Consider the following 14,104-nt stretch of genomic DNA (forward strand, 5'->3'; position numbering starts at 1 on the left):
CCTTCTCCTCTTCTGTTGCTTCTTCTTCTTCTTTTCATCCTCACCATCTTTTTTTTTATTTATCTTTTTCTTTTTATTTTACCTTCTCAAGTTTCTTCTTGTTTTACTCTCTTAACAAGAATAAAAACAAAAAAAATCAAAGAAGAAGAAACACATAATGCTGTAAAATACTTGGAAGTTGATGAACTTACATTCATTCGACTAAAAGAAAGAAAGAAATAAGAAATTAAAAGAAGAAAAAAAATGCAGTATTAGAGGAAACATTTTTCTGTATTTGCAGTAAATTTGGGTGTAACACGAATATATTTGGGTGTATTGTTTAAGAATTTTCTATGTATGTGTGCTGATAAGTTCTGCGTAATTCAAAACTCTTTCTCTTCTTCCTCCTCATCTTCTGCTGCTTCTTCTTCTTCATCTTCTTATTTCATATTCTCATAATTCTTCTTGGGAGAAAAAAATCAATATATATATATATATATATATATATATATATATATATATATATATATATAAATATAATGTTACAAAATTAATAGAAAAATGAGGAAAAAAATGTAGCAACAACAACAGTAATAAAAAAACAACGATGAAGATAAAACATGCGAAGAAAAATAAAGAGAAACGCAAAGAAGAAGGAGAAGAAGAAGGAAGAGAAGGAGGAGGAGGAGGAGGAAGAACACGGGAGGAACGTGATTTTCACACGCGTGTTATGAAAGTAGATTTTGTTGGGTTTGGGTTAACTTGTATGACTTGTATGCTAAAAAGACTTATATGTGTAGGAGTATTCTTTCAAAATACCATCAGATCAGTCTCAAACTTAAAGCATGACCTAAATGCTCATAAAAGCTTTAAAATGCTCAAATCTATCTGCAATAAGAGATTTTATAAATATACAAGTTATTTGGAGCTCTTTTTTATTTTAGAAATTTGAGTTATATATTTCTTTTCTAAATATGATATCTGATAAATTTTTTTATCATTTTAAATTATACAAAAAAATTTATAGTTTATCAACTAACTTGCATATATTTTGCATAATTAAAAGTATTTGTACATATTTCTCTCATGTGAATTCAACAATAAAAACGTACTTTTTAAACTTCGTTAAAAAAAATAACGTCATGATTCATGTTAATTAATTTGAGAGACTACTTTGATTGAATAAAGATTTGAGAGAAATTTTGTTCTTTTATTTGTGAATAATCAGACAAAATTAGTTAACAAATAGCAGCAACAAAGCATAATAAGTGGATAAAATTAGTAATAACAAAAAGGACAAAAAACCTCTCTTCCTTGAATAAAAATAAAAAGAGGATAACAACCTCTCCATCTCAGTACATCTTGTCATTTGTATTTATACAAGAATTTTCCGACTCAACCACTGCCATTACCAGGGTGTAAAAGAAAGAAGGGAAAAAAGGCTCAGTAGCTTCTTTCTTTCGCAGTTGGAGTGCCCAACATATCTAAGTTGGTCGTTAGACTCTTTAAGCATATAATTTCAAAAGCTCTTCATGGAAAGCCTTTCTGATTGCTTCTCTTTTGAGCTTGAGCGCAGCAGTGACTAGACCAGACTCTGGAGTCCATGGTTCAGGAAGCAATTCAATTTTTGCAGGGATCTCAAATTTCTCCAAACGAGCCTTCTTTCCTTCCTGCAAATAGTTTCATAGATTTGTTATAACAAAAATTGAGTAATAGTACATTTTTTGCAACTACAGAAGGCAATGCACTGCACTACAGGGTCTAGACTACAGAGATATTGAAATAAACATGTGAATGACACTATCAAGTTTCCCACATTAAACAACCAATACGCTTTACAACCAAATTTAGATTGCTCCCTAGAACAGTGATGCATTATTATCTCGGTGGGGCTTTTGGTGTTTTGGGGGGGTTGTTAAAATTGACTTTCATATGAGAAATCCTGATTAAATTGGAATAAAAATTTTATTCCAGGAAGACAGATATTATCCACAAATAAATGAATATGCTAGGTGTATACTAAAATCAGGTACCAGTGTAAAATACATATTGAAATACAAAATACACAAAAAATGAATTAAACTACACATGTATTTATGCACAAATACATGGTGGCTGATTTTGGTGTGCAAATAGCATTTTTGACAAAGAAAGAATCCTAGGTTAGAACAAATGTGATAATTTTGTATTTTAGATCCCCTAAAGTGAAGAAACTTGTGAAGTGACAATGAAAGAGTAATCACCCCTCGAGATCATTAGGTGAGATCCTGTAAGGATGAAAGTTATTGATTCAATGGTGATTAGTACTAGAACCTAATTTGTGAGTAGAAAATGCATATATTGGATGGGTGTTTAATAAAGTTAAATATGGGTATTTCTATTTTGGTGCTAAATTGAGTAATTGTCGAGTTCATTGCTTAATTGTTGATTTTAAATTTATAATTTTCTGCACTTTGAACTTGTGGATGATGTTTACTTTCCTTAGGTAAGTAGTGTTTTTGGTCTAGTTTGAGAGTAGGTTACCTAAGATGAATCCTGAATCATTGTTCTTCATGATTAGTGGAATTAAATCTTAAATTGAATCATGTTAATTAACATTGACTATAGCTAAATTTTCCCATTGTAGGTAAATGGAAGGGAGGTAAATGGAAGGGTTTCGACCTTTACTTGATATTTTAGAGGTTCAAGGAATCCTTTAAACTCATTGTTCAAATAGTAGTAGTCACAATTTGAGGGCTCGACCAGCATAGCCTGCCTAACAAAACTTTGGAAATAAATTTACATTAACATCAAAAGTGGCACATACCTTTACAAGTGACGCATGCACCTCCTTCATAGTGTCTTCTCTCTTGCATAGTTCTGAAAGTTTTGAATAAGCTATGCCTTTACTTGAGGCCCAATCTTCCAAAGTAGATGGAGAAACTACGACGAGTGCCACACAGTAATTGTAGATAGGATCAGCATGCAACATAATATTGTCCACAAAAGGGCTAACACTAAGAGCTGCCTCAACCTGTATTCGATAAAATTAGTCACAAAGGAATATTACTGAGAATGATGCTGACGCATTCCACAAACCAATATTCATACCTTTCCCAAGGAGACATACTCTCCATGCTGCAATTTAACAATATCCTTTTTGCGATCAATGATTTCGAGGCAACCGTCTGAATGAAATCTCCCTATATCACCAGTGTAGAACCACCTCATTCCTTTTTCATCAACCTTTAACATGAATGATACAGAAGTTAATTCATGCAGTCTAAATATATGCTGCAAATAGAACTTTGAAATTTGCTAAGCAAAAGAGAAAGAGTGCCCCTAGGAAAATAAGAAGCGATATCTTATCCCACCTTAACTCCACTCCACCCCCCCCCCCTTTTTTCTTTTTCAAAAGCACGAAAAAAATGACAATGAAGCTATACCTTGTATGATTCTTTTGTCTTTTCTTCATTTTTGAAGTACCCAAGTGTCACGTTTGGACCACCAATTACAATTTCACCCCGGGGCATGGGTGAGTCTTTTGTTAGATACCCACCTTCAGGCCAATCAATTAGCTGAACCAAAAAATAATAATAATAATAAATATCAAATAAGATGTTTTTGAGTGGGTGGGTACCAAAAGAAAACCAAGCTGCCATTTTAAGACAATCATGCTAAAAAAAGGACTTGTACCATGGCCACCATCCCATTTCAACTTTCAACATTAAACAAGGCAAGTAAGAAATAACAATGTTTCTGACTGAGGTGAATTACGAAAGGACCATAAAGAACACGATAGATGCAGGTCCTTTCAATGATTTTTTAACAAGGACTATGAATTACTTTTTATCTGATGTAACAAGGAAATGAAGTTGACACCCAATATATCCTGTAAGAGTTGTAATGGTCTCTACAATTTCATAAAATATGGATACATAAATTTGAAAAGATTACTCATTTGAACTTGACATCAAATATTTACTTTTGATGGGATGTGACGACAGAAAACTCAACTTTCAAAATGTTTGGTCGTAATTTGAAAACATGTAGACCTCTGAAATAGAGGCAAGGTTTCTGAAGATGACATATGTTTACAAGTTGCTCAAGAGTCATGGTCGCCATATTAGTGGTGAAAACTAGAAGCAACACAATGACAAACCCGGTTACAAACAAAAACATACTCTATGCAAAGAAAAGTTAATAACAACAAAGCCTTTTTCCCATAACCAGTTGTCCTTCTTCGGATAGAGGGATATCGCAGCATAGAGATAGGTAACCACACTAAAATATAAACCATATCTATGGACAAATCATTTTCATAAAATCCATTTTTGTCTCCCTCTACCTCTATCAGTTGAGCTAGCATTCATTTGATCTACATATATTGGACTTCTACCTTCTTGTATGATTACAAGAATCTTACGATCTTTACCAAAATAGACGCTATCATAACTCCAACCTATTAATCTTGTACAGTGGGCCAACTTATCAAGTACTACAACCTTATCTTTGCAACGGTGACTTTATTCACTTGTTGGTTATTTACTACCTAATATTCAATTCCATATAATAGTGTTGTAGGATTTTCCCTTAAACTTCAGTGAGACTTTTCAGTCACAAAATAACAGTCAACACACTACTCTATTTCCTCTATACAGGTTAAATCCAATAGGTAGCTTACATTTGTCTATATAGACTGAATGACTGATTTGTTTAATATGGAATAGATCAGACAGGTCCCCAGTATTAAAGATATACAACAACTAGAAAGTCTTATCCCACTAGATGGGGGTTGGCTACCCACAGTTAAAGATATAAATGCCAAATTTATATTGAAACTTGTATGTTTTGCTTTTACCTCTCAAGAAACTCAGTCAAAATCTTCTACCTTGATATCTACTGACCTGAGCAAAGTAAAACTTGATTTAGGAGGACTTATTATACTTGGATGAAATTTTCTTAGCCAACAATATCGTCACTTTGCCTTGTAAAGCGTGTTGTCATTCCTATAATTTCCAATCTTTGTCAGCTAACCATCAAACTCCGCCTATGTTACACTTGCGGTACATAGCCGGTCCCAAGCCCGGATAAAGGAGGTGTTAGGTCTTCGGCAACCAACATAAAAATATAGCCGAACCCCCATGACATGAATCAAAGACATTATTGCGCTAAAGCTAGGTCGTTGCCCGGAAGCAACGCGCCGTATGGCTCGAGTACGGTGTCGAAGCAAGAGCCGCTGCATCGGTGCCCGGATGTAGTGTTAAATGAGCAAGGGTTCTCGCGTTTTCGTGAACGGACGAGGGTAAATAAGCTAGTTCACAAAGGAAAAGGTAAAGGTCGAAGCGACAGAAGGTTGAGATTTGGGACATGGAACATAGGCACTCTAACAGGAAAGTCCATAGAGGTGGTGGACACCATGACAAGGAGGAAGATTAACATTATGTGCCTACAAGAAACGAAATGGGTTGGTGCAAAGGCTAGGGAGTTGGATACTTCTGGTTTCAAACTTTGGTATACAGGAAAGGTGAAGAATAGGAATGGGGTTGGAATAATTGTGGATAAGCAGTGGAAGAAAGACGTAGTGGATGTCAAGAGGGTGGGAGATCGGATCATCTCTATCAAACTTGTGGTGGAGGGAGGTGCTTTCCATGTGATTAGCGCCTATGCACCGCAAGTGGGTTCGGACGAACAACACAAGATAAGGTTTTGGGAGGATCTAGAGAGTTTGGTTCAAGGCATACCTTTGGGAGATAAGATTTTCTTAGGAGGAGATTTAAATGGCCATGTTGGGAGAGAAGTGACTGGATATGGGAGTATTCACGGAGGCCATGGTTTTGGGGTGATCAATGCCGAGGGTAAAACTATTTTGGACTTTTCCTCAACTTTTGATCTTCTCATCGCAAATACATGTTTTAAAAAGAGAGACGAACATCTTATAACCTATAAGAGTGGCATGACAAGCTCTCAAATCGACTTCTTCTTGTTGAGGAGAGTCGACCGGAAATTTTGCATTAACTGTAAAATTATCCCGGGAGAGAGTTTGACAACACAACATAAGGTGCTCGTCATGGATTTTCGCGTTGAGCAAAAATTGAGGAAAAGACATCATACGAAGAACCCAAGGACGAGGTGGTGGCAGATGAAAGGGGAGGAACAAAGAAGCTTCCTAAGACGGGTAGGAGAAGAGGCAAAGTGGGATGGGAATGGAAGCGTGGAAGAAATGTGGAGGAAGATGGCAGAAGTTATTAGAAGAACAGCAAAAGAAAGTTTTGGTGAATCTAAAGGAATAGGACCAAGAGACAAGGAGTCCTGGTGGTGGAATGCGAGTATACAAGAAAAGATAAAGATAAAAAGGGAATGCTTTAAAGAGTGGTTTTTATGCCGCAATGCAGATAACTGGGAAAAATATAAGGCGGCTAAGAAAGAGACAAAAGTGGCTGTAAGTGAAGCAAGAACAAGAGCATATGAGGGTCTCTACCAGTCTTTGGGCACGAAAGAAGGAGAAAAATGTATATATAGAATCGCAAAGAGTCGGGAAAAAAGAACGAGAGATTTGGATCAGGTTAAGTGCATAAAGGATAAGGATGGAGAGGTGTTGGCTCAAGAGGAGAAGATTAATGAAAGGTAGAAGAGCTACTTCTACGAGTTATTTAATGAGGGACAGAAGACTCTTCCGAGCCTTGGTCGATTATGCACAAGGGAAGAAGATCAAAACTTTAACTACTATCGAAGGATTCGAGACTTCGAGGTAAAAGAGGCTCTAAAGCAGATGAAAAATGGCAGGGCAGTAGGACCTGATAATATCCCGATTGAGGTTTGGAAGGGTCTTGGAGGAAAAGGCATCAACTGATTAACCAAGCTTTTTAATGAGATTTTAAGGTCAAAGAAGATGCCTGATGAGTGGAGAAAGAGCACCTTGGTACCTATCTACAAGAATAAGGGGGATATACAAAGTTGCGAAAACTATAGAGGGATTAAGCTTATGAGTCATACTATGAAGTTATGGGAAAGGGTGATAGAACGGAGGTTGAGAAAAGAGACACAAGTAACAGAGAACCAATTTGGATTTATGCCAGACAAATCTACCACTGAAGCGATATACCTATTAAGAAGGATGATGGAGAGGTATCGTAGTAATAAAAGGGATCTACACATGGTGTTTATTGATTTGGAAAAAGCGTATGATAGAGTACCAAGGGAGAAGACATGTATGATGGGGCCACAACTAGTGTGAAGACTCAAGGTGGTGTGACAGAGGAATTCCCTATTGGTATAGGATTACACCAGGGATCATCCTTAAGTCCATACCTTTTCACATTAGTCTTGGAAGTACTCACAGAGCACATCCAAGAGCCTGTGTCATAGTGCATGCTTTTTGCCGATGATATCGTCCTTATGGGAGAGTCAAGAGAAGACCTAAATAAGAAGTTGGAGTTATGGAGAGAAGCTCTAGAAGTGTATGGTCTGCGCATAAGCCGTAGCAAGACGGAATATATGGAATGTAAGTTCAGTCTGAGAAGGGAAAACTCCAATATAGAGGTGAAGATTGGAGAAAACATCCTGCGAAAAGTTAAAAGTTTTAAGTATCTTGGGTGCATCATACAGGATAATGGAGAGATTGAACAGGATGTAAATCATAGGATCCAAGCAGGTTGGTCAAAATGGCGGAGTGCATCTGGTTTTATATGCGACAAAAAAGTGCCTTTAAAACTTAAAGATAAATTCTATCGCACCGCTATAAGACCGGCTATGCTGTATGGTACGGAGTGTTGGACGGCTAAAGGGGAGCACGAACATAAGTTGAGTGTGGCAGAGATGAAGATGTTGAGATGGATGAGTGGTCATACGCGATTGGATAAAATAAGGAATGAAGATATAAGGGAGAGAGTTGGAGTAGCACCCATTGTGGAAAAGATGGTTGAATCGCGTCTCAGGTGGTTTGGACATGTGGGAAGAAGACCGATAGAACATCCAGTCAGGAGGGTGGATGAGATAGAAGATGGACAAAGGGCGAAAGGCAGAGGAAGACCTAAGAAGACCATCCATGAGGTGGTCAAACGAGATCTACATGTAAACGGTCTCTCTGTAGACATGATACATGACAGAGCACAATGGCGCCGTTTGATTCATGTAGCCGACCCCACTTAGTGGGACAAGGCTTTGTTGGCTTTGTTGTTGTTGTTGTCAGCTAACCATCATTGTGGTTTATCTATTAAAACCATCCACAAAATCTTAGTAGCCTATTATTTAACTTTTCCAAATCAGTGCAAAAGACGAAAAGCTCTTTGATCATTCTGATATCCCCTCCATTAGTTATAAATTACTTTAATACCTCTGATATTTCTCCATCAATATCCACAAAAAGGAGAGTAGCTTTTCTGTGATTAACCTTTTTTAAGGCAAGAAAACAAACTAGTTTCCTGCAAAATGTCCTCCTATCTCAATCACCACTCAATAGTACACTGCCTAATATTCATAACATGGGCTCGTAAGTTTCAATTCCGCTAATCCTGTATTTTATACATAGGGGATTAGACCATCGGTACTCCTCTACTCATCCAACATTTACTTGGACTTTATAATCATGTTGAACAACTTTGTAAGTCAACTTATGCCTTTCCCTCCTAGACATTTCCATACCTTAAATGGTATCCCATTAGCAATCTCATTAACTTTTTATTATTCATTCTCTTGAGAGACTCCTCTTACACCGCTCTCAAGTTTTACAATAGAAGTTAATAAATTTTGTCCTCCTCTCTAATAGTTTAGCCTATCAGACTGCAAGAGTGTCCTATACCATTTATATAAAAAAACTAACTCTTCAATCTTCTCCTGGTGCCTTATTACTGAATTTCGTGAACAAAAACTCCACCTCTTCATCTTTAATACATTTCAGCTTGTCAAAATCAGATCCCCCACTGCTGCAAGCAGCAGTAGCTTGTAAATGCTTATATATCACTATTTCAGAGCCAAAGGATTGATACAACAACAAAGCCTTATCCCGCTAGGTGCGGTCAGCTACATGGATCATGCTACCATTATACTAATGTTAACAAATATATATAAAGGTAAACTTGATCTGATTAAGCATTACCTTAATAAATGAGCATGGAAGAGGTGGTCCAACACGACCAACAGATGTATCATCAACATCAGAGAATGTCCCACCAGCACAAGTCTCTGTCAGACCATATCCTTGACCTATTGGAGCACTGGAAATGACAATCCAATATAAATATATAAATATGAAAAGAAAATAATAAGTGCAAGTGTAAAGCAACAGAAGTTGATACTAATATATCATTTAGAAGCCCATCATAACAGAAGTAGAAGTTGAGTGTGCAAAAGAAATATGCAGGCTGCCAGAACAGTTTGAACTTTCTATTGATATCAACTGTCAAGCCGATTGTAGCAAATCATTCACAGGCCATAATATAGACTAGCAGTTCACATTTCAACCTTGGTTCGATCATATGGTAATACAGCAATCAGTCAATCACTCTTTTACAACAGAGCTGTCTCAAAACTTGCTGCCTCGTATACCAATTTGGTCAAAAAGGTCACAATTAGAATTGTGGATATAGATTTCTTAAGCAGATTTGTTTCGTCGCTGGTATTGAAACTTTTGAAAGAAATTATTAGAAGAGATATCAGAAGAGGTATTCAAATCCTTATGCTAAGCGGTATTGAAACTTTGAAATTATCAGAAGAGGTAAGCATAAAAGGACAAAGTACAGATATCAAACATGAAAGAGCACAATAATGTCGTTTAACCCATGTAGCTAACCAATGCACTAAGTCTCTATTGTTGTTATCAAGTAGATATTTTGTCCTCTATTCAAATATTTCTCCTTTTATTTGGAAAGTTCATATATTGATTATTCATATATCAAGACTTACCCAAGACAAATATTGATGAATCTCTGTGTATCACCAGAAAGAGGAGCACCACCAGACAATATAAAACGGATACGACCCCCTAGAATTGCCCGGACCTTTCTAAACACAAGAAAGTCCCAAAGTGCCTTCTCCAAGCCCCAAGCTCCAAGCCAGCTACCATTAACTGCTTGCAACCTGCGAGCATAGGCTAAGTTGAACAACTTCTTTGACAACCCTCCAGTTGCATTTACCTACATGGGCAAGCTTAAGATTTTATTCTTGGTCCAATGACTAAATGAAAGTCAGCTTTCATGCAACCACCTCACTAACACACATGATACGACTGATGCATGATGCATAGGTGTGTCTTCACACCTCAAATATCAATACCTTCTTGAACACTCCATCACGCACTCGATCAAGGATTGCTGGTACTGCTGCCATTAATGATGGCTTCAACACTGTAGCATCCCCCTTTGTTCCTTTCTTAATCTTGTTTGATGTATCTGTTAAGGTCAGAGGAGATCCATATCCTATTGCACTTCCACAAGCTGCAATCAAATTCTAAAATGTTTTCGAGATTGATAAGTCGTGAAATAAACAAAAATTTGATGTGCTTAGACAGAAATATGCATTAAGTATTTCAAACTACAAAAGTATATCCACATACCTCAGCTGCTAATTCAAGGATATGGGCCATTGGTAAGTATGCTAGATATGTGTCATTTCTCCCAAGGTCAGGAACAATTGTCATCACAGCAGAGACAGTTGCTAAGACATTGGCATGTGTCATCATCACACCCTTTGTGAAAAAACCAAAAAAAAAAGTATTAAAGGAACAGCACTACAATATAAACAAGAGAATCAAGATGGAAAAGGAAGTAAAATAAAGCACCAAAATCTGGTCCAATCAGATATACTATTTGGGATCACCAATCAAGTGAAGTGATTTAGAAATTGATATTAGAAAAGCTAAATATATATATATGAGATGCTTCCAACCTTAGGTAAACCTGTACTTCCACTTGTGTACATTATAACGGCAACATCAGCGGGATGAGGTAAATCAGCATCAACAGGGTTTTCTCTACCAAGCTTCTCTACATTAGCAAAAGAAGTTACGATCCAGCCATGCTCAACAGATGAGGCTTCAGATGGGATATCATCATCCATGCATATCACACGTTTCACTGAATCAAGTTGTCCACTAATACGTACAAGTGTCTTCAGTTCTTTTTGGGCACATATCACTGTTGTAACCTCTGTCTGGCACGCATTTTGTAAGTGAGTTCACAAAATGAAGCATGCAAACTTAAGAATGCATCATCCTAAAAGAGTTAGAGAAGAAAATAAAAACCTCATTGAGTGAGTGACATAACGCTTCCTCCCCCAATGATGCATAAATAGTCACAACTGTCACATTTCGCCGGAAGCAACCCTGAAGGTGCATATGAAAGGCTTAAAGAAACAGAAAAATTATCAATCACTTTTTTTAAGGAAAATTAGACGTAATAATAAAACTAATATTTCACCAATTCTACAGCACTTAATGATGCATAAATCTCTTTTTATTGATTTGGTGGCTGAGAAGAAAATTTCAGTTATGCTCAGAGATATATTGGCTTTACTATTATCCTTTCTATATAACCATTTGGATGAGTAAAATTGACAATTCTCTAAACTGAGATTATCGTGTTAATTTATATCTCTAATAACAAAAAATAAATAATTAAAAAACGTGAATCTGTGATTATCATAGCTCAATTTTGGTTTGGTGTTTACAATTTTCACAATTTCTTATATGAAAAAGTCTATGGGACCAGCAACTTTTGTATTTTCTGGCCAGCACTTAACCATCAAAATAAAAGTGAGTGATTTCCCACCATTAGATGTAATCTCACACCATTAAAAACACTATACACTATTGATGGCCAATTGATGGTTACAAAATACTAAAATTGCTGGCCCTAACATTCCTCTTCTTATAATACCCAAAATAAAAAAAACCAAGTATTTCTCGCCAATTTTCATGGGAAGTAAGAGTCTACATTGATTAATTTTCAAATAAAAGAAAGACTTTAATTTTTAAAGCCACCCAATGTAAAATATACTTTACAATAGATCCAATTAATATTATCACCTTACCAAAAATAATTACATTATCCATCAATTAATATTAATTCATTCAGAAAAACTCTGTTTACACGGTTAATTGTTAGTGGCTGGGTGCATCAAAGATGACTATCGAAAGACTAAAAAAAAAAAGTTAAACAAAATAAAATAAAGAAAAGCAAAATCGACCAAAAATAAAAGAAATTAAAAAAAAAATACCTGGAGCGCAATGAACCACTCTTCCCTAGTATCAGCAAAGATGGCAGCACGCTCTTCCCTGACATGACCCAACGTGGCCAAACCAGAAGCGAATCCGCAAACTGCTTCGAACGTTTTGGCGTATGTGAGCCACTCGTAGTCTCCCAAGTGAAGCTTCTCGAAGGTTCTACCGTCTTCGCTGGTCACCACCTCCCTCGACACCAGCCGCCGTGTCCCTAGCAGCAGTCGCTCCGCATGCCGCCTGCAAGTCATCTCAAATAGCTCCGCCAGCGTCGCGGCCCCCTCCCATGACGTCTCCACAAGTGACTCGAAGCGCCGGTTCCTCACTGCCAGGCCCTTCTCCCCTCCCACGTCTGCTGGCACGGCGCGCCGCTTTCTTCTGCCGCCGCCGCCGCCGCCGGAGGCGTTGCGGACGAGGAGGGTGACTAGGAGAGGGACTACGACGCCCGCAATGTAGGGAGTCATTGTTGCTGTTGCTGCCTAACTGAATTTGAGGCGTGAGATTTGGGATATAAAATGTGAGGAGTTGTGAGAATTTAATAGCGAATCTGGGAAAAAAAGGACTTATTGCATGTCACGCCATTGGACTATGTTGCATATGTGATTGTGCGCGTGTCATAAAAAAAGATTTTTTTAATTAAAAAATATATTTTTTTATTTTTTAATAATAAAAATAAAAATATTAAAAAAATTTTTAAAAAAATTTGAAAAGTTATAATTTATATTTTTAAAAAATTAAATAAAATATTTTTACATAATAAATAAATAAAAAATATTTTTATATTATGGTACTTAAATATAATTAATAAATAAAATTATTTTTTATATGAAATATTTAAATTTAAAATTATTTTATATTTTTAAAAAATCTTTCATATAAAACTCAAAAAATATATATTTTTTAAAAACTCTTTCAAACAAATCATATTATATATATTTTATACTTATTAAATAGAGTTTGACAGTGTGATAATATTTTTTATGAAATATTTTTCCGTTGGATAACAGTATAACAATTTCTTTTTATTGTTTAGCCGCATTTTCTCTCAATTGAAATAATTACTTTATAGATTTAAATTTCACAACATAAAATTGAAGTTACTTAACAGATTAATTTAATCTTAATAAATACGTTTGTTTTTTTACTTAAGATCATGATTTCTTTATCCATAAATTGAGAATTTGACACATAAAAAGTATTTTATAGAAAGAATAATACAATTTACTCTGTATCCCAATAACTTAAGGCTTTTGCCTAACCTTTCAATTTAAAAAAAAAAAAAATACTTCCTGGGTCTCTATTTTTAAATAATTGTCCATTTATAAATATTTTGAATATTAAATAAAAAATATTTTATAAGAGATAGATGTTCGAATTAGAAAAATATTAAATGAACAAGTTATTTTTATAATCAAATTTAATTAAGTATTTTTTTTCTTATACATTTTTCTTATTATGCCAATAAATTATTATACTAATTTAATTAAATTTAATCAAATAACTTAATCATATAATATCAAATTATATCACGAGGAAAGTGTAAACAGGGCATGGTATGACTGTTGAGTGTTGACAACTAAGAAGACGTGAACATTGAAGTTTCAGTCATGAACGAGTTTTTCCAAGTTGACATTTTTTGTTCTTTTTCCTTGTCCTGTGTTTGTCTCTGTCCTCAGCGTTGCTTAATTTCTAACAACTAAGGATAAGAAAGTGCTACAATTTTCGTTGCTACGTTTTTGGTTGATGTTGGGTTGCCCGTGCAAGACTTGGAATCTTGCGTGGCCTGTTTATTCAGATGTTTTGGAGAATATAGGAAGAAAACAATTCGTAAACTGAGTAAGAAAACTTAACTAAAAATATAATTGGTATTTTTTTGGGTGTAACGTATTGTGAAAACTAGAAGAATTGCGGTTGAGCTCACAGCAACTGAAA

At 35.7% G+C, this 14,104-nt stretch overlaps 1 protein-coding gene across 1 annotated transcript; it reads right to left on the bottom strand.

Moving 5' to 3' along the window:
* Positions 1-1,274: 1,274 nt before the first annotated feature.
* On the bottom strand, positions 1,275-12,783 carry LOC112764275 (long chain acyl-CoA synthetase 9, chloroplastic). The gene is made up of 11 exons (XM_025809833.3): positions 12,172-12,783; positions 11,198-11,278; positions 10,843-11,106; positions 10,511-10,642; positions 10,231-10,404; positions 9,862-10,091; positions 9,056-9,173; positions 3,405-3,536; positions 3,070-3,204; positions 2,786-2,992; positions 1,275-1,649 (listed from the first exon to the last, which is right to left on the bottom strand). Exons 1-11 carry the CDS (start codon positions 12,634-12,636, stop codon positions 1,485-1,487), a joined length of 2,103 nt encoding a protein of 700 aa, XP_025665618.1. The 5' UTR covers positions 12,637-12,783; the 3' UTR covers positions 1,275-1,484.
* Between the last annotated feature and the right edge of the window lie 1,321 nt (positions 12,784-14,104).

The sequence above is a fragment of the Arachis hypogaea genome, chromosome 17 (genome assembly GCF_003086295.3).
Source record: "Arachis hypogaea cultivar Tifrunner chromosome 17, arahy.Tifrunner.gnm2.J5K5, whole genome shotgun sequence".
Lineage (NCBI taxonomy): Eukaryota > Viridiplantae > Streptophyta > Magnoliopsida > Fabales > Fabaceae > Arachis > Arachis hypogaea.

Coding starts and splice junctions, on each gene's coding strand:
- LOC112764275 (XM_025809833.3), bottom strand. CDS start 12,636: ATGACTCCCTACATTGCGGGCGTCGTAGTCCCTCTCCTAGTCACCCTC. Junction 11,279..12,171: donor AGTGGTTCATTGCGCTCCAG/GTATTTTTTTTT, acceptor ATGCACCTTCAG/GGTTGCTTCCGGCGAAATGT. Junction 3,205..3,404: donor AGACAAAAGAATCATACAAG/GTATAGCTTCAT, acceptor TTCATGTTAAAG/GTTGATGAAAAAGGAATGAG.